The 13,384-nt window shown below is 57.2% G+C and overlaps 1 protein-coding gene and 1 non-coding gene across 2 annotated transcripts; one reads left to right on the top strand and one right to left on the bottom strand.

Annotated features, from left to right (window-relative positions):
* Window positions 1-3,901: 3,901 nt before the first annotated feature.
* On the top strand, window positions 3,902-4,831 carry LOC132243751 (E3 ubiquitin-protein ligase TRIM39-like; the record flags this gene model as incomplete). Its single annotated transcript, XM_059714139.1, has 1 exon — window positions 3,902-4,831. A coding segment is annotated over one exon (561 nt), but the record flags the coding sequence as incomplete, so codon positions are not given.
* Window positions 4,832-12,651: 7,820 nt separating this feature from the next.
* On the bottom strand, window positions 12,652-12,722 carry TRNAG-GCC (transfer RNA glycine (anticodon GCC)). The gene has a single exon. It is a non-coding gene; the product is annotated as a tRNA-Gly (tRNA).
* Between the last annotated feature and the right edge of the window lie 662 nt (window positions 12,723-13,384).

The following is a 13,384-nucleotide window of genomic DNA, read 5'->3' as shown; positions in this document are numbered from 1 at the left end:
GCCATGTGACTGGCCATCTCACCTGGCAAGGGCTGATGTCATTTGGAAACATCGGCCCACAGCCAACGGGGCTGCTGGTGGTGGGATTTTAGTGATGAGCTCACAACAGGTGTATAAAAGGGGCCACATGAGGAAGGGGAAGGGGACATATTTTGGGAACATGGAGCAGGCACACGGGTTGTGCAGCTCTTTCAGACTCCAGATCCATGTGCGAGTAGCTTACCAGAAACGTACCCAGGAACGGTGTTCTTGGAGCGTGTCACAAGGCTACCAGGCTGCTTCTGTTTGCTCAGATGTGCTCTTCGGATACTTCGCTGGCTTGTCCCCCTCCCTGAGCCTCCCCTCCCCACCCAGTAAAGCTATCCGCTATAGCAAGCTTTACGGTACATGGTTGAGATGGAAGGGACCTGCTAAGGTGGGCTCGGCTTTTTACTTCCCCCTTGCCCAGGAGGTGACAGGGGAGTGCTTCAGGCCTATAGAAGCACCCCAGATCCCCAAGGACTACAGGGCCTGTGTATCCCGGGTGGCACAGGGCCCAGACAGAGACCTGAGTCCGGGTGGTGGCAGCATTTCCCCAGGCTTGTGGGTGTGCTGCGGAAAGGGGATGGCCAGGCGTAGGCACCCCGGGGACACACCTGGAGCTTGGTAGCTGGTCGGGTGCAGTGATGCAGGTGGCTCAGCACAGGAACACCCCCACTGGCCCGCCACACCATCCATGGGTCTCACCACTCCTCCTTCTCTGTCTGGTGCAGTGGCAGGTAGTGGGCAGAGGGCCAGGACAGCTGCTTATTTTTAGGGTCGCTGGGGTGAGGAACAAGGCTCCAAACCTCATCCACCAGAAGTGTGAGATCTCCGCCAAGGGAGAGAGGAGCTGCACCCCATCTGGGCCTTTAGTGCCCAGGCAGCAGGGGAGATGGACACAAAGGGAGTGTGGAAGTCAGTGGGGCTTGGAGAGCTGCAGGGTGAGGGGTGAGGAAGGGGCAAGAGCAGAGCATGGGGGGTGGGGGAAGGGAATCTGGCCTGGATGATAAGATAGAAAATGACTGATCTGTGGTGCTGGGGTCAGGAGAGAGAAGCCCGGTAGGAGGGTCGTGTTGCTTTGGGGGCTATAGAGCTGAGAGGATGGAGCCACAGTCTGCAGGTGCTAGGCAGCTCTGGCCCCGGGGCTTGGCTGCAGGCTGGGGAAGGAGGAGATGCTGCAGTCAGGGGCCCTGACTGGCAGGAGCATCAGCTCAGCCCTGCTCCCCTCCTTCCTGGCTGCCTGGGAGGGGCAGCAGAGCCCCCCGACCCCCATGGGCCCTGCTCTGCAGGCTGCTCAGTGGACTGGTCTCAGGGGGCTCCTGGCTGCAAGGTGCTGTTCCCAACCATGGCTCCCAGCACAGCCTGAGCACCCACATCCCAGTGCTGCAACAGCGACAGGGCAGGAGCCAGCCTGTGCGGCAGGGAGGGTGGCAGTGGGCTGTCCGGCTGAGGGGTTGCTGGCTGAGGGCTTCTTCTCCCAGCCCCGCAGCCAGTATGTCTCTCCCTCCCTGCTGCTTCCTCCTGGTGTCCTTCGCTCTCTTTCCCTGACACCCACGTCGTCTCCCAGCTGCCGCCAGTCTGTGCCCAGGTGCTCCTTTTGCCTTTAGTGCCCAGGGAAACCCCTCTCCTTCTCCCGCGGGCAGCTCTTGCTCAGGCCGTGTGTGTTTCCTGGGCTTTGGACGGTGACTTCTGTTACTCCAGGTTCCTCCCTCCAGGAAGGGGCTTCATTGCTCCTTCCCTGAGGCAGCAGGGAGGGCAGAAAGGAGGCTTCAGCCAAGCCTGGGGTTGCCCAGAGAGCACAGACACCAGTGCAAGCACCAGCCCCTCCAGGCAGCAAGAGATGCCAACCCAGATGCCTGGGTCCCTGCAGCTGTTCTGTGCCCAGGGTGGTGCAAACCAGCAGTCAGTGCAGGCCTGACCCGCACAGAGCTGAAGCCAAGTATCCACTTTCACTTGGGTCTGGTACACACGTGCCTGGGTCTGGGAGGGTCAGTCCCATAGATCTTAAATGGCTTTGATAGCCCAGGTCAACTCTGTTGTGTGGGTGACCCCTGGGGCTGTCATGGGTGGAAGAGACTCTTCAGGAAAACAGCATGCCTCCCTCCTTACACGGATGCACACGCCCAGCCATGCAGAGCTGTCACCGTCCCTTGTGGGTCAGATGATCCCAGAGCCAGAGTGACTGTGGGGAGGGACTGCGCTGGGCCACTCTGTGCCCAGATCGGGGAGTGAGAGCTCGAGCCCGAGCTCTGCGTGGATCCCTCAGCCCTGCTCTGGTCCTGGCTCTGGCAGGTTGTTGAGTGAGCAGGGGATGGAGAGCACACACGTTCCCTGGGGTTGTGGGCCAGTCCCTGCAAGAATTGTATATGCGTGTGTGTGTTGGGGGGTCTGCCCATGCATGCAGGGTTCTGTGCATTTGGGGACAGACAAGACACTCTGGGAAGAGAGGTTCAGCTGGAGCCGTCTTTGTTTTTTTGCCTGGTTTTGGGTGAGAGCAGGGGCCAATTTCCTCCTGCTGCGACATTTCCAATGCAAATGTCACAGCAGATTTGGGGAACAGAGCACAGGGGATATTTTTTTGAAGTACCCTGAACAGATCCCCATTCCCAAGCTGCTCACCCTCCCCATCCTGCCCTTCCATAAGTGCTGGGGGTCCCCTGTTGTTTCCTTGGCCTATCCATGTCCTATCAGAAGCCTTTGGGGTTTGTGCTCCTAAGTGTTTCCAAGTGTTTCCCCAGAGCAAGTGTAACTCAGATGTGTTTCAAAACTGCCATCTCTGTGTGCAGCATCTGGCACAATGGAGGCTGGCCTACAGCAGCTGGGCCCCACGGGCATGGGGTTATCCAGTACTCCGGGGACAGAAGGCCCCAGACCCAGCAGTGCCCCAGGGCTGGTCTGCACAGGGCGTCCTTGGCCCAGTGCAGTATTTGCAGCGCGGACCCCTAGAGCAGATGCACAACAGGGGTGAGCTGGGACTTGTGCCTGGTGCAGCTGAGCCCAGAGGGAGGGGAAATGCCTCTCCTCACTCAATGGCCCCAGAGTCATGAGCAATGGGCCCTGTTCTGCGGTGCTTAGTCCCCTTGTCAGTGCTTCCCCACTGCCCTTCCCCTTCCCTCCCCACCCCGTGCACCCAGCCCCATGCATGGCCCTGCGTGGGCTGGGCTCTGGGGAGGCGCTGGCTGTGGGGTGCCCTGGCTGCAGTCCTGTGCCCACAGGGCTGGGGACATGGGGGTCCCCGCTGGGGCAGAGCAGCCCAGCCTGGGATGGGCAGGGGCAGGCACCAACCAGCTGTCAGCCGCAAACCAAGTGACCCAGGCCCAGAGCACAGAGACCCCTGGGCCCTGCCCTCTGCTCCCCCTGCCACCCCTTCCTCCGGGCAGGCTGCTCTGCTGGGCCCCTCTGCTCCCTGCTGTCTCCCAGCCCGTCCCCCCTGTCCCTCCAGTCTACCTCCTTGCCCCTCCTCACCCCCTTCCCAACAGCGCCTGTGGCACCAGCTCATGGGGAAGGCGCTGCCCCTCTTGCCCCATCACCCCCGAGCTGTGCTAGTGGGGCCAAGCAGCCAAGCCTGGGGTGGGGGAGGGGCAGGACAGGGACCTGCTGGTATGACATAATCTCATGCCCTTCCCCCACCTGGTGCCCACCCCATGGCACCCGCCCCTCTCTCCTCCCCCCTGTGGGTGCAGCACCCGGCCCTCTAGCCCCCACTCTGCCCCAGGGATGAAGAGGTCTGGTGGGAACATCCCTCTCTGCCCTGGGGCCATTTCCTGTTCTCTCCATTTCCCCTTGGGGCGATGGTGATTTCCCAGCAGGGACTGACCCACGATTCCTGGGATGCGGTGAATTCTCTGTGATTTTGGGGACCCGCCTGCCCCGACCTTGACCCGTGACTCTCTCTCCAGTGGACGTGACTCTGGACCCGGACACGGCTCATCCCAACCTCGTCCTGTCTGAGGATCGGAAATGTGTACAACACAGAGACACCCGACAGCATGTGCCCGACACCCTGGAGAGATTTGATTATTGTCCCTGTGTCCTGGGCTCGGAGGGGTTCACGGGCGGGAGGCGCTACTGGGAGGTGGAGGTGGGAGACAAGACAGAGTGGTACGTGGGCGTGTGCAGGGAGTCTGTGTGCAGGAAGGGGGGGATCACGCTGTCACCTGGCCGTGGATACTGGGTCGTGTGGCTGGAAGATGGAGGACACAAGCCCTACACCTCCCCCTGGACCCCCCTCCCCGTGCGCGTGCACCCCAGGCGGGTGGGGGTTTTCCTGGACTACGAGGGAGGCGAGGTCTCATTTTACAATGTGACCAACAGGTCCCATCTCTTCACTTTCACTGACACCTTCTCCGGGACCCTGCGCCCTTTCTTCAGTCCTGGTCTCAATGCTGGGGGCACCAACGTGGCTCCCCTGACCCTGTGCCCGGTCCCAGCCCAGCCCTGAGGGAATCCCTGTCCCTGCCATGACCCGCGGGGGGCACAGACTGTCCCCTCCCCGCGCCCCGACTGCCAGCCCCTCGGCATCCCCAGGGTGGGGGGCAGGCTGGCGGGTCAGGGCTGGGGTCTCCAACACAGGAGCTGCTCCAGCCTGGACCCTGGTGCTGCCCAGGCCCAGGTGTCATCTCCCAATCCCCAAATGCAGGGGCGATGCTTAGGGGCTGCACACAGGTGCACGTGCACCCCCTGAGCATTGCAGTGCACTCCCTGCAAAAAGGTGCCACCGACACTGTTCGCAGTTTCTGCAGGCAGTCCATGATCAGCCCTGGCCGCCACTGATGCTGCTGGTGATGCCTGTGGGTCTTCACTGACCCCAGGTCAGCACTCACCCCCACCCCCGCCCCTGCCACCAACAGTGCCAACAGCATCTTTGAGAGCTCCCCACTAACCACCACTGGGGTGCAGCAGCCGCCGATGGAGCCGTGCTCTCCCCAGCCACTGGGGGCAGGTGCCATACATGCCCACACGCATAGCACCCCCCTGGGAGGGACTGTCTCCAAACTCTCATCCTTCACTAACATCACTACAATCACTTTGGGGTTTTTATTTTGTTAATTTGTTTGCCTCTCTCAGCACTGTTTCCCTTCCCCCCTGACCCCATCCTCTCCCCTCCTCTTCTCTCCCCTCCCACTATTCCTTTATATTTAAAATAAATACCTTTGCATTGTACACCGGCTGTCTGCACATCATTTCTTACCCTCTGATGAGTGAGCACTTGCTCCTGAAAGCTAATGCATCTGGGATTCAGTAAGTCTGGTGGTGCTCAAGCTTTCTAGTGTGCGAGTCCAGAGCCACACACCATGGGCCTCATGTGGGTTGGACGGCACTAGTGTCCCAGGCCCAGCACATGTCATGTTCTGTCTGAGTGCCCAGGGTACAGGGTGCCTGGGGGTGGGGAGCAGCAGGGAGGGGAGATCAGCATCCCTAGCGGTGCTCCTGGCAGTGTAGCCACTAGTATTTTTTCACCTCCTGCCCCTGGGTTTGGTGCCCAGGGCACATGTCCCAGTCTCCTACTGCACTCTGCTACTGTCTACAGCTCCCAACATCTCCAAAATAACCGCCATCACCGAATCACTGGACCTGTGGGGATGCATGACTTGGCTCTGCAGGCAAGATCTGGCCCATGGGCCAGGAATTGTGGCCTCCTGAGTCTATAAGGTGCATCTCTATCCTGCTTCCTTTGGACTTCACGCTAACAGAGCTAGCTGCCTCTCTCACTACACAACAATAGTTCTCCAATATTTTTAGAGTCAAGATCCCCACTCATTAGACTCAAGGCACCCTCAGAAAATGCCTGCTCTTCCTTTTCACTTGCTTTGCTACTGAAAAATAATATAGCAGTTCTTCTGGTGCAAAGAACTCAGAAAGGCCACAATGGATCAGAAATGGTTTTGACACTGGATTCTTATTGCAAAGCTTTGTGTTGCTTTTGTGAATCGCGTATAGGTGTTTGCACATCTACCAGAGCTAAGGAGCTCACCACACCTGGATGGGAAGCACTGATCCAGATCAAACTGATGTCAAAGTCCCTTTTCACCCCAGCATCTCCACTGTACTGGGCCAGATACTGCCTGTGTGCCTCCATCACAGTCTGTGCTGGTGCCCATCACTGCTGGCCCGTGGGAACTTCTGATGGGCAGAGTCAGGAGGATCCTGATCCGCAGCCAGTTGCTGCCCCAGGGATTGAGGGGGAGAAAGAAACAGCTCCACATCCTTTTCCCTGTGATGCACCATGGCCAGAGGGACCCAGACACGTGCCTGTGTCAGCAGGGCCCCACTCAGTGTCACCCCCTCCTCAAAGAGGGGATCAAGGGTTGTGTCTGCTCTTGCTCTGTTTCTCATTTGAGAATCACTGGGGGATACTGGGAGGCATGGGGGTAACGGGGGTCCCTAGGCAGGTACTGTGACCCACTGGATGATAATGGTAGGCACTGGGAGAGCACTGGAGCTAATGGGAGATCCTGGGAGGGTATTGAGACAACTGGGTTCTCTGGGCATCGGGGTTGTCCAGGTGCCCAGGTCCTCTGTGACAGCCCTTCTCCCCCCAGGATGCAGCTGTCCCACTGTGCACTGCTGGCCATGGTGGTAACTGGCCCAGTGCCCCCCAGCCCCTTGGCCCTGACAATGGACCCCGTGGCAATGCTGGTGCCAGGGACTGAGCTGGGTCTGTGGCTGTCCCAGAGCCAGGAGAGCTGTGACCCCTGAAACATGGTCCTGTTCCCCAGTGCCAGGGCCCTGCCTTGGGCCCTGCAGCCTGTGGCCCACAAGCACAGCCCTGCCCCAGTCCTGGGTTTGGCCCCTGTGGGAGGTGCCAGGAGCAAGGCAGGGCCCAGACCTGCTCCTGCCTGGCCCAGCCCTGGGGGTGCGGAGGGGCACCTGGGTGGGCATCCCGTGGGGGAAGGGGAGGGTGTGTGTCTCCCAGTATCCCCAGTGCCTCCCAGTATTCTGGCAGGCCACTCTAGAGCTGCAATGTGTAGAGACAGAGGCCAGCAGGGTGCTCAGCACGGGACTCACCGAGGGCAGGAGCCAAGGTCTGGGCCCCAAATGTGGAAGTGCAGTGGAAATGAGCTACAGCAGAGCGATGCAGCGACACCCTGGTGACAGCCGGCCCAGCACGAGACTTGGACGCTGCGCAGGCTGCTCGGAGGCACTGCAGGATGCTTCGAGACATGGGGAGGGGGGCAATGGTGATAGGGGAACCTAACAGGACACTGGGACATACTGGGAGTGTGGCAGAAATGCCACCGTCTGTGTCTCTCTCCAGAAACCTGTCCTGGTCAGCTTGGGACACTGGGGTCGAATCCCTAAGGGAGGGGGATTTTCCTCCCTGCCTACGTGACAAAAGCCTGGTGCCGAGGGTGCGGTCCCTCTGGTCACCTGAGCGGGGGAGGGAAAAGCCCCTGCTCCTCTGCCCAGGTAATCAGTGATGCTTTTTATATTGGTTTGCTAGTTGCCAACACTGCTGGCGTCTATTGGACTGGGCTGCTGAGGTCAGACAGGCGATACAAGGGCCCGGGCCAAGAAGGAGGAGAAGAAGCCATTTTTCCAGCATGGCCCAAGCATCAGGACACCGGGAGAGAGTCTGATCCATCTGAAACGCTCTCTCTGGAAATCTCCGAGCCAGATCTCTACCGTCTTCTGGATGATACTTGTAAGTATTTGAAGGAGCGAGTCTGCCGTCCGCCCCGTCTTGCTCAGCACTCCCCTGCCTCAAGTAAGAAGAAGGGGAAATGAAAGGATGCTCTTCCCTGAGGAGTGGGTTAAGATAAGGCAGACCACCCAGTTAGTTGTTTCCAACGTTGGAAGTCTTTATTTTACTTAAAGACAAATGTATCTCCTTGCTAAGCATCTCATTAGCTGGCGGCGGCGGGTTGGCCAGGCGAGGCAATGACTGGTTAAACTGGAGGCGGCGGACTGGCCGCTTGCATCAGTTCTGGGTTGCCCCTGCCCTGCAGCCTGTCCCGGAGCCGCTGCCCCTCCGGCGATGCCAGGCACCTCCTCGGGCACGAGCTCTCCTGCCTTTCCTCCTGGATCCGTACGGCCGGATCGGTGACTCCTCCTGCCCCGAGGGAAGTCTGATGACTCCTGGAGTACTAATAATGCCGGGAGACCGTAGGTCAGTGCTCCCGCCCGCCCCGAGCCCCAGCCCGCTGCAGCCTGTCCCGGAGGTGAGTGTCTCTCCTGCCTTCACCTGTGACTTCGTTTTGCCTACAGTTGCACCCTTGGTAACAGGGGCTCGGCTAAAGTCCCCTGTTACCCCTAGACCTGCTCGTGATGCACCTGCCCATGCAAGAAAGAGTGCGGTTAGCCTTGGTTATTACCTCGTCACATGGCGACTCGTGTTCATTTTTGCATCAGCCGGGACTCCGAGGTCTCTTTCCAGTGCTGTGGTGCTCGAGTGGGCAGGACTGGGGTCCCAACCTGCAACGAGCAGCACCCACATCCCAGCCCTTCCCCTGGCCGGCTGCAGCCAAGCTGGTCTCATTTCATATGCCAGCTATTTGCAACCCCACAGCAAGGATCTCTGCTCTGGCAAGATAAGGCCTGGGCAAGGGTGAAATAAGTGCAGGTTTATGGGCTAAATCAAGGTTGAAATGAAGGTGTTTGAAAGGTGTGAATGGGCTGTAGCTCCATGTTTTTTGCTGTTCCCGCTTCTCCTCCCTGGGCCCCTCCGGAGGCAGCGCAGGCTCCACCTGGATCTGTTAAATTGTGGAAACAAGACACAGGAGACGTAGCAGCCAGAGGGACGGCAGCAGTGGGCAGACACTGACCTGGCACTCAGCTCCACCCGGGGTCACTCCCTGCACCGGGGGGAGGAGATGCCCCCTCCAACACACCGCCCACTGCGGGGTCCCCTGCGCTGCTTCCGGCAGTAGGGCTGTGCGAGTCGGCAGTGATCCGATCCGGCTTCGGATCTGGCCACTTAGGATGGCAGTGATCCGGTCTGGAGCTCCAGACCGGGTTTCCACCTCGATCCGGCTGAAGTGGCTCCGAAGCTTCAGAGCCAGGTCGGCGATCTGGCCACAGGGTATAATGGGGAATCAATGGAACATCTATAACTTGGTTGTTTTTGTCCAATTTGGATGAAATTGGTAGGGATGGTAGCCTCTGTGGAGAGCACTAAGTGTGCCATGATTTAAGAAGATGGGTGTAGGGGCTTGGGGGAACTGCACCCCAAATTCTTGAAAGCCAAACGCATGTCATGGCTGTGTGTTACAACACAGGGGGTCAAACCTGCAGGGGTGGCAGCTCTTACTGAGGTCACAAAGCCTGCCAGCTGTGTGTGTCCTAGACCAGGCCTGAGTGTGTGCTGGACCAGCCGTGTGTGTCTCGCGGGGGGACTCTGTCGTTTGGGGCCCTGCACCCCAAGCTGCCGACAGGCAAAACTCGTGATGTGGGTGGGTGACACTGTGTGTGTGTTAAGGTGCGCCCTTCCTGGTGCTGGGGCCTCTGCACAACACGGCAGTGTGCCCCACTGAGGCTTCCTCCTCCCCTACAGCCTCACGCCCGGTCCTCCGCTCTACCTGACAGCAGGTACAATAACTCAGCTGGCTCAACACCAGTAGCATCAGCATCGGCATCAAAGGTACCCACACAGAAGTGTCACAGAGCCTGTCGTTTCATACAGGAATTGACAGCAAGAAGTAAAAGTATTGTGTTGTGTTGTGTTGGACATACGATGTTATTCATAGTGTGTGACGGCTTATTTTGTGTTTTTGTGTCTATATGTGTATTATGAAAAAAAAGGAGTACTTAAAAAAATGTATCTTTGGACGCTTTAGTGTTGCAAACCCCTTTGTCTGGCTGAGGAAGTACCTGCAGCGGGTCGTGGGTGGAAGGAATAGTAAAGAAGCCAGCAGCTGGCCTGGCCCACAATGCAGGCGAGAAAGCCAGTGAAAATGGAAATGGAGGTGTCGGGGGGGAGGGACAGGCTGGGTGGGGGGTAGGGGGGAAAGGGGGTGTAGGAGCACAGGTAAAAGTGCAGAGGTGCCTGGGCTGTCAGGTGTCCGGCCGGGCGCAGTGTGCCAGGCTCCACTGTGTGCATTGAGTCCAGGAGTTTCTGTACCGGCTGCCCAGGAGGCTGATGAAGTGCAGTCCATAGGCCCAGCTCTGAAAGGTGGTTTGTACAGTCAAACACGCACCTAAGCTCATCACCAGAACTGAAGCCACCTTCCTACAGCTCAAAACACAAAACCTGCCAACTCTCTCCTGTACCCCACAACCTGCCCACCAGAATCTAGCAAAGACAACAAACCCCGACTCCCCGTGGGGCACACTCCTCGCCAGAACAACACTCTGCCTCCAGTCTCTCAGGCCTGACCCTGAGAGGGAACAAATTGCAATGCAAACCACTTTTCAGAGCTGCGCCTATGAACTGAGGCTGGGCGTATGATCCGGGCAGCAGCCACACTCATCCTGCGCTGCCAACTCAGTCACTTCACCCTGCGCCAGGCTGGGGGCAGGTCCCACCTGGCAGGGGTCACATTTGGTGCCTGCCCGTGGGGCAGCAGCCACAGCAGTGGGAGTGGCACGGGAGCAGAGCAGGGCGCGGAGCGGTGGCACTGACTGGAGCACCCCCGCTGGCTGCAGCCTTTGGCCAGATGTGGCTGCACCTCATGGCTCAGCCCGCACCGCACCCCCTGCCTCGGACCTGCTTACACGAGCGGGCCCTGAGGGGCCTGGAGCTGGGACTTGGTCCCAAGTCGGTCACACAGGGACAGGTACCACTGCTGGTGGAACCACCCTTCAGCTCCAGTGTCTGCCCCTTGGAGAACAGCCCCCGCCATGTCTTCTTTTAGGTGGCGTCTGGCAGCAGTGTGGGGCCCATGGGCTCAGCTCCGGCCCGCTCCCGACCAATGCTGGGGAGGTGGGGAGGGGGCAGACCGGGGGCTGAGCCGGGGGACTGGATGCTCCCTCCCATCGGCTGGTGCTGGGCTGCACCACCGGGCTGCAGGGGATGTCCAGGGGGCTGCCCAGGGCGGCTGTGGGGGGTGTCCGGGGCTGTCCAGAGCAGGCTGCAAACACCTTTACCTTGTTTTACCTTTTATCTTTCTAATTTCTCCCTATTTACACTTTCACCGACATCCTGCCACACTTATAGCTTCTCTCACTCCTTGGAGTCTCAGACCAGCAGAGACTTCCTATGCTTGAAGAAGGGTGACTGAGCCTGAAAGCTTGCCAAGAACTTTCTTCCAACTACTCAGCTGGTCTAATAAAATATACTGCATCTTCTCAAAGAGCCTTGCCTTTCTAATGCAGGGCTCTTGGCTTGGGTGAGCCCGGGCAGAATTGTGTACTGCCCCCCCACCCCCGCGACAGAGCCCAGCCCCTCCAGCAGCACACTCAGCTTTAAGACCAACACTTCCCCAGCCCACTGTCCCCAAAGCACACACAGCTGGAGGTGGATTAGGTCCACTCAGGTCCCCAACACCCCTTCTCTCCACCAGGCCTTTACGCAAGATGCCACACGACCATCCCCTTGGGGTGGCCCTGGCCTGTTTTCAGCCTCTTTGCTTTCGGGGCATGGACTCAAGTTCCTCCATCTGGTGACCGCGGTGCCTTGATTTGAAGTGAGCACAGGACAGGAGTAGGTGGAGGGGACCTGCTCCTGTCGGCAGCCCCGCGGCAGTGCTGACAAGTCCTTTGCTGCACAGCGGGGTTTAATTTGAGACCTTGCAGTGATCTCTGCCCATGTCCACACAACAGGGTCTCCCTGGGGTTTCTCATTTATCCTGTGAAATGAAGACTGCTCTGTGGTTGAGGTGGGGAGGAGGGGAGGAGGCAGTACTTCTCCTTTGCCGAGGTGTAACGTTACTTTCTGTATAAAAGGACTTTTGTGGTATCTTATGCCTGACTCCAGTGAAAAATCCCTCCATGGGGAGTGGTACAGAGTCAACACCCTTTCTGTAATAATCCCCAGAGTTTTGCTGAAGACAAAAAAAAAAAAAAAGCAAAGGGAGGCAAGGGGGCTAGAAAATAGAAAAGGGCAGTGACGCAAAGGAGAGGTCATTCAGGATGGAAAGAGCTGCGCTGTGGAGACACTCAATTTTGAAATGAAATGTAGGATTTAATGTCCAGGGTGCTGCATCCAGCTTTGAACTTCCCTCTCATTCTCTCCTCCCCTTCTCTTTCTGCCAAATGTATTTCTCAATGGACAGCAAACCTTTTTTGTGAAGACTGAAATAAAATTAAGGTATTAAATATGTGGGGTTTCTCTTTCTTGGACCTTTCATTTTCCCTGCTGGACAAGGCATGGGGTGAAGGTTGCACTTTTGTTCTGCTGTTTTTCATTTGTAGCATGCTCTCCGTGCTGTTGAAATAACCTAGAGGAGTAAATCTCAGCCAGGGTGACTGGGCACTCTGGGGTGCCATCAGATTTTTTTTAATGGAGTCACACAATATTAGTGCTGCTAGTTGTGTCTATATCTGCATATGAATCATAAATAAAATGCAGAAGTTTCAGAAAGGAATCAATAACGTAAATAAATTGCGGATTTACTCTGCCATGTTTGCTTTGAAATATCTGTTGGATTTTTTTAAAAATTTTTTTAATTCAAAGAATAATAGAAAGTTGCAACAAATGAGCATGTTTGTCAAGGATTAGCTCAGTTTGCTAACACATGCATTGTATTCACCTGCATTGGCTGGGAATTGAACCCAGGTCTCCTACATGGCAAGCAGGAATTCTACCATTGAACCACCAATGCTTGAGTTAGCAAAGTACATGGTGAGGCCCCTGGAAAGAAAAGGTGATGGTGACTTCCCTCCATTCCAGTTCATTCCAAGGAGAAACAAGCCAGAGGTTTTGGGAGCTCTTCAATGCCATGGCCCAAAGCTGATCAATAAGCCCTAGCCAGAACTGAAAGAAACAGCCTGCACTGGAAAAGAGGGGAAATGTCACCATGGGGAAGCGATTGAGCCACCTTTGGCGTGTTTGTTTCTTTGTCTTGCTTGCACAAGGACCCCAAATCCCTTTTTGAGCTCCTGCTTTCCATTCAACTCCCTCCTTTGCTGGGCTGGGTGCTGGGGGGATCCTGACCTGCAGTGATTAAAATCATCCGAGAATGTGGGAGCCCAAGAGGGGCTGGATGGACAAAGCAGACGCCTGCATGTGTGGTGTCTGTGCTACAGACTGGGCATTTGGCTGTTCCTTTCCCTTTTTCTGTATTGATTTTTGCAGTCATCCTTCACTGGCCCCAGGGCAAGAGGAGGGAGATTTAAAAAAAAAAAAAAATTCCCCATGTTGCAAACCAAACCAGCCAAATCAACTCCAAATCCGTGAGTCTGTGCAGAACCATAAGTGACCTGACTACCGGCAAACATCCTCCAGCCCCATCTGGGACTTCAGATGTCCCCAACTCCTTTGAGG

This window comes from Alligator mississippiensis, chromosome 11, assembly GCF_030867095.1.
Source record: "Alligator mississippiensis isolate rAllMis1 chromosome 11, rAllMis1, whole genome shotgun sequence".
NCBI classification, from domain to species: Eukaryota; Metazoa; Chordata; order Crocodylia; family Alligatoridae; genus Alligator; species Alligator mississippiensis.
The sequence above is the reverse complement of the archived record's forward strand: the minus strand, read 5'-3'. Positions and strand labels throughout refer to the sequence as shown.